General features: G+C 39.7%; 1 protein-coding gene across 7 annotated transcripts in view; it reads right to left on the bottom strand.

The window, feature by feature from the left end:
• Positions 1–1139: 1139 nt before the first annotated feature.
• Positions 1140–6000, bottom strand: part of NOP58 (NOP58 ribonucleoprotein) — a 29626-nt gene continuing 24765 nt past the window's right edge. For all 7 annotated transcript variants that reach the window (XM_023622410.2, XM_023622411.2, XM_070241624.1 and 4 more), the window contains 3 exons: positions 4154–4287; positions 2007–2158; positions 1140–1431 (listed from right to left, as the gene is read on the bottom strand). In XM_023622410.2, the coding sequence (XP_023478178.1) occupies positions 1381–1431; positions 2007–2158; positions 4154–4287 (337 nt within the window). In that variant the 3' untranslated portion in view covers positions 1140–1380. The remainder of the gene's footprint in view (positions 1432–2006; positions 2159–4153; positions 4288–6000) is intronic.

Genomic DNA, 6000 nt, shown 5'->3' with positions numbered 1-6000 from the left:
TCAGTCCATCCTGTTTCAGATAGAAAGCTTTTTTGACTACACAGTCCTTGGCAGGTCTATGGGCCACTTTCATCAAGATTTTAAAAATAAAAATCTGTTGTGTCCCAAATCAAGAATGTGTCCGGGTACTATGTGGTGATGCAGAACGACATTCCCCAGGGAGGAAATAAGCAGCTTACTACCAAACTTTATCTAGGAATGGCCACGTGTACTTCATGCAGCATTTGCTTCGGTCAAAATATCTAGATCTGAAATGTATTTCTCTCTCTGAAAATCTGCATCATCTCATTTCCTGCAAACCACTCCTGGGAGAGGGGAAGCACACCATTCTCTCTGATTTATGAGTGATGAACTGGAGTTAAGAGGGGCTGCTGGCTTACCCTTGCTTACATGAGCAGCAGAGGTGGAACTCAAAGCTGTAGTCCTTCTGGCCCCTCCGCCTGCTGGATGCATTTCTTGAACTGGGCTTCAGCAGATGCCTGTGGCACACACAGGAATGCAAGACGTAACAGTCTTCCGAAACTGGTGCTGTCATGACGACACAGCTGTCAGCCAGGCTGCGGTTCACATACTGGACACTATTTCTTAGAAACAAAGATTCCTCTTTGGTGTTTGATGTCCTGGTTTACACCTTACTCCTACCGACGTTTTTTCTCATCTTGTTTTCCTTTTATCCCTCATTCTTCACTATAAAATTATCTGGTATTACCTTTTTAAAAAAAGTCACTTTAGAAACAAATCAAGGTTTACGTGAACAATTATTCTGTTGTACCTTTCAGAATTGCGAACAAGTAAAGTTAGGGACACAATTTTTTTCTTTCTGAAGAGATACTGGAAAGCTTTGTTCATCTAATTTTAAAATTTTGAACACAAAACACAGCTTTATTTAAATAAATACGGAGGCAGAAAGAAGAAAAGGAGAGAAATGAAAGACAGCCCAAAAAGGTAAGAGAAACATATTTGAGTGAGGTTCTTAAATTGGTCAATCTAACCACTGCCTTCCAAAAGGCTAAGTTTCAAATGAATGATGCACAACTCTCACCTTTCAGCTATAATTATCGAAACAATGATCATCAAATGCTAAATAAAATACAGAAAGGGCCAAAGATTATCTAAAATGTAGAAATCACAGAACTGCCTTAAAATACAAAGAAAATATTTTTATTTGTATAACAAGGACTCTAAGAAATGATGACATAATAAAGTTAACAGAGCTGCTGTCAAGACACAAATAGGCTTGAAAAGCTATAGCCGATTAATCACTGTGTGTCACCCAACCTCCCCTGGATTATTTCAGAAACCATGTCTGGTACATGCCTGACTGAATCTTAAGCACAATGTATCCAGGTTCAATCCAGACTCAATGATGGTTCCCTTTGATTAGTCTTCAATATCTTTCTTTTTTTTCTTTTTCTTCTTTTTCTCTGGACTCTGCAAATAACCAACAAGAATGCTTTTGAAAGAGCTGTAAATACATAGGTGAGTAATAATAACTTTTCTTTATAAAAAGCAAAGTAGACCTACTTTTCTTGAAAACAAATTTGGGGAAAGATTAAAATATAAAAACCACCTCTATGAAAGCGATCTGTAGCAAATCATATGCTCTCCTTTCCTCAAAGCAAGTCTATTTTATAGTAAGATTCTACGTTTGGGAAATGGACCTTAAAATATAACAATGTCCTTTTACTTTTACCTCACCATCAATGAAAACTTTTTTTTTCCCCTGAGGAAGGCTCGCCCTAACCTAACACCCACTGCCAAGCTTCCTCTTTTTCTATCTGAGCTGCTGCCACAGCATGGCCAGACAGAGGAGCAGTACAGGTCTGCAGCCAGGAACCAAACCTGAGCTGCTGAAGCACAGTGCACCGAACTTAACCACTACGCCACTGGGGCTGGCCCAATGAAAACCATTTTTTCACTGCCTGCTTGTTTCTGATAAAGGGAGTAGAATGAAATACGGAGAGCCTGCCCACGCCAATAAAGTAATGGTGAGTAAGAGCACATACAGCAACTGCCGTGCTGGTGCACGGTTCTTCCTCAGAAAGCGCTTCTTCCTTCACGTGTTTCTTTTTGTCCTTTTTCTTCTTCTTCTTCACAGATGTCTCCTGTTCTTCCACCACGAGCACTCCTTCTTCATCCTCTTCCTCCTCTTCTTCCACTGAGGAGGGTAAGTGTAAAGACACAACAATTAACATTCTATCAGACTTTACACCCCCAAAATCCTTTTGAGTCTTAGTTTTCCCCCGCCAATCTGGTCAACGATCCAGTGTTTATTATATCATTAACTGGAAAGATCCTTCAAACACCCACCTAGTCCATCACCACTAACTTGATAAATGATTTAACGCTCAGAGAGAAGTAAACTTCTCACGATCATGTAGCTATGTGTAGGAATTAGGATTAAAACAAATCCTCCGATCTGCAAACCCACTGTTTCTGGCAGTCAGTCAGTTACACTGGAAACAATTAAAGCCATGCCCTGGAGTGAGGAGGCCTGGGCTCACTCAACCCGCGATGCCTCTGCACTAAGTCATTCAAGCTCTGCAAACTCAACTTCCTCATCTATGGGATTCAGCAATGTCTCTCTCACTGGATTCTTACTAGGACTTAAGATAACACATACAAAATACTTAGCACGATGCCTGGCATGTTAGAACAAAGACTCAATAACGGGACATTTCTTTCATTAGAAATTTGTTCACTGAATACTTATTCAGCACCTACAATATGCCAGGCCCTATTCCAGACAACTGGAGATCCAGAAAGGGATGGAATGGACAAAAATCCCTGTCCTTATGAATCTTTTATTTTGTAGGAGAGTGGAGAGACAAAAGTAAATAAATAAATGAATGAGCAATACACTACACGATATTTTATGCAGTAATCAGTACTAAGGATAAAAATACAGCAGGAAGAGAAACACTGAGGAGGGCGACACATGGACATGTTAGACAACAGAGTCAGACAAACATCTAAAAGAGACAAAGGAGTAAACGACGACATATTTTGAGGGAAAATATTCCAGGTAGAGAGAAGAGCAAATGCTAAGGTTACTCTGGGAGAGAAGGGGGAGGTGGCAGGTTCCAGGAAGAGCAAGGAGGCCAGTGTGGCTGCAGCAGAATCAGATCAGAGAGCTGACGAGGGTGCCACTGTGGCTGCTACATTAAGAACGGCAGTGGTGGATACAAGTGGTTAGATTCTGGATATCCTTTCAAAGTAGAATTAACAGGACTTGCTGCCAGAGTGATCCGGGTTATAAGAGAAGAGTTAAGGTTAAAGGCCAAAGCAACTAGAATTGCCATTTATAAAATGGAGAAAATTGTGGAGTTAACAGATTGGGAGTGGCAAGGATTCAAGAATGTTAAGTTTGAAAAGTATGCATATACAAGTGAAGATACAAATCTGGAGTTTGGTGTTTCAAATGCTAGTAATGGGTTTAGGGATTTCCTTGCTGTGTAATAAGGAAATAGAAACAGGAGTTAAATAACTGGTTTATATTTTCTTCATCCAGGGCAAGAGTCCACATTTGCTGACAGCACACTTCGGACAACTAAGCTATTTAGAAACCAAAAATTAAATACATCACTGCTTTAACGCCTGACTCTCTTGCTAGAGTAGCTGGCTGGTGCTCTAACAGAGGCACAGCTAATAAATGGGGGTACTTGCTTGTCAACTTTGCGAGACAGCCCAGGCCGCTAGAGAGCACCTACTGAATACGATTACTATGACGGCAGGCTGCTCAGTCCACCCATACAAGAGAAACACAGAAAACCACTGATGACACCAATTCTATGCTGAACTATACAAGAAAAATATTTCAGTAACCAATTTAGAAACCATATACCCTTTTCCTTCTATTTTAACCTGATTCTCAAAATAGTTCACAGTAGAAATGGAAGTTTTGGTATACTTAGCATAACATGTAATTCTACATATTCAAAGAAACGCTTCGCACATTTCTCCATGGAGTCTGATGAATCTACCGACATCCTAACTATTCCCAGAGAATATGACGGCTTATTAGAACACGGCCAGCCTTCCACATGGGTGGCTTCACAATCAAGTTCAACAGCACGTACCTTCCCAAGACTTACCGAGTCTGTACTTCTTAAGGAATAGGAGTATAAATGACATTTTAGAAAGTCAAACTAACCTTTAACTTTAACCTTAGCTTTTTTGGCCTTCTTTTCAATAATTTCGTCCTCTTTATCCACTTGTTCTATCTTGCGTTTTTTAGAACAGGTTGGCAGTGTGGAGTCACCAGAAGGATCATAAGTCTTCACTTCACTGAAAGAGCCAAATAATTTTAGAAAATCTCTACAAATATCTGTAAGTGAAATAATTCTAAAGAGATGTAAAGGAAATGCCATTAGATAATACCTACACAAGCACACAATATGCTCGCTCATGTTACTGGCTTTGGGGTAGTTTATGAAAACTAATAGTTTCCAAAAGATAAGTGGTAGCTAAATGAATTCTGGTTTAGTAATCAATGAATATTTTTCTGTACCACAGTCACTACACTCAGCACAGGGAAAAAAGGGAGAAAATTTCTTATACCAAATGATTATACTAGAAAGTAAAATGAAACCAGTTCAAGTTTTAGAACACTGGGTAATTCAAAGAAAACAAAACAGAAGGCCTAAATCAAGTTAAACAGAGAAGACTTCACCCTAAGACCCCAAGAGGCTGAGCAGCAAGAGGACACGTGACCAAAGGGCTGCCTGGAACCCACCATTGGCTTTTGTTCTAACACGGCAGAAAGAACAAATGGAATGGAAGTATTGGGTGCCAAAAATGTGAACTAAATCTCATAATTAGTGCTTTAAGTGCATGTGTTTAAAATCATCAGCATCATGGCACAGGAATACTAAAAACCTGTTCAAAACAAGCTAAGGAATATTCTATTTCTTAAGCTAACCTGTAGACTCATGGCCATTTAACTTTTATAGGTTAACTTTTGTGAGTTATAATTTAAAAAACAAAGATCCACATTTGTCAACTAAAGACCACAAATTAGACATTAAAATTATAGAATATATGGTCATTGTAGAAAACTCGGAAAATTCACAACATACAAAGAAAGTGTTAACACCCACAACTGAATACCTTTGTTTTTTTCCAGAATAAAGAAAAACAACTTTTCTGAATGTGTACATTTAAAAAATATATATTTATGAGATGTTACCATATATTGCTCTTCCTACCCACTTATAGCATAAGATTTTACTATTAAAATTCTTAACGGGCCTGGCCCAGTGGCGCAGTGGTTAAGTGTGCACATTCCGCTTTTGCGGCCCGGGGTTCACCGGTTTGGATCCTGGGTGTGGACATGGCACCACTTGGCAAGCCATGCTGTGGTAGGCATTCCACATATAAAGTAGAGGAAGATGGTCACAGATGTTAGCTCAGGGCCAGTCTTCCTCAGCAAAAATAGGAAGATTGGCAGCAGATGTTAGCTCAGGGCTAATCTTCCTCAAAAAACAAACAAACAAACAACCAAAAAAAAACCTTAACGGATTACAAGAGTCCTCAAAGTAGAATTTATGGGTTAACAACAAGCAATATATATATATATATATATATATCTATTTTAAAAGATTTTTTTTTCCTTTTTCTCCCCAAAGCCCCCCAGTACATAGTTGTATATTCTTCGTTGTGGGTCCTTCCAGTTGTGGCATGTGGGACGCTGCCTCAGCGTGGTTTGATGAGCAGTGCCATGTCCACGCCCAGGATCTGAACCAACGAAACACCCAGCCGCCTGCGGCAGAGCACACGAACTTAACCACTCGGCAACAGGGCCAGCCCCAACAAGCAGTACTTTTAAGGCTCTTGATACATACTGTCAAACTCCTTCCCAGAAAAGTTGTACCACATTCTCACAGCCTCACCAATATTGAGCATTACCTCAAATAATAACCAAACACCTCTCCCCACACATAACTTTCTTTTCTTAATTTCATGGTGAGGTCTGAAAGGTTTCCATGCTTCTCAGCCATT

The sequence above is a fragment of the Equus caballus genome, chromosome 18 (genome assembly GCF_041296265.1).
Source record: "Equus caballus isolate H_3958 breed thoroughbred chromosome 18, TB-T2T, whole genome shotgun sequence".
NCBI lineage: Eukaryota > Metazoa > Chordata > Mammalia > Perissodactyla > Equidae > Equus > Equus caballus.
This window is presented reverse-complemented; position numbering and strand designations above follow the sequence as displayed.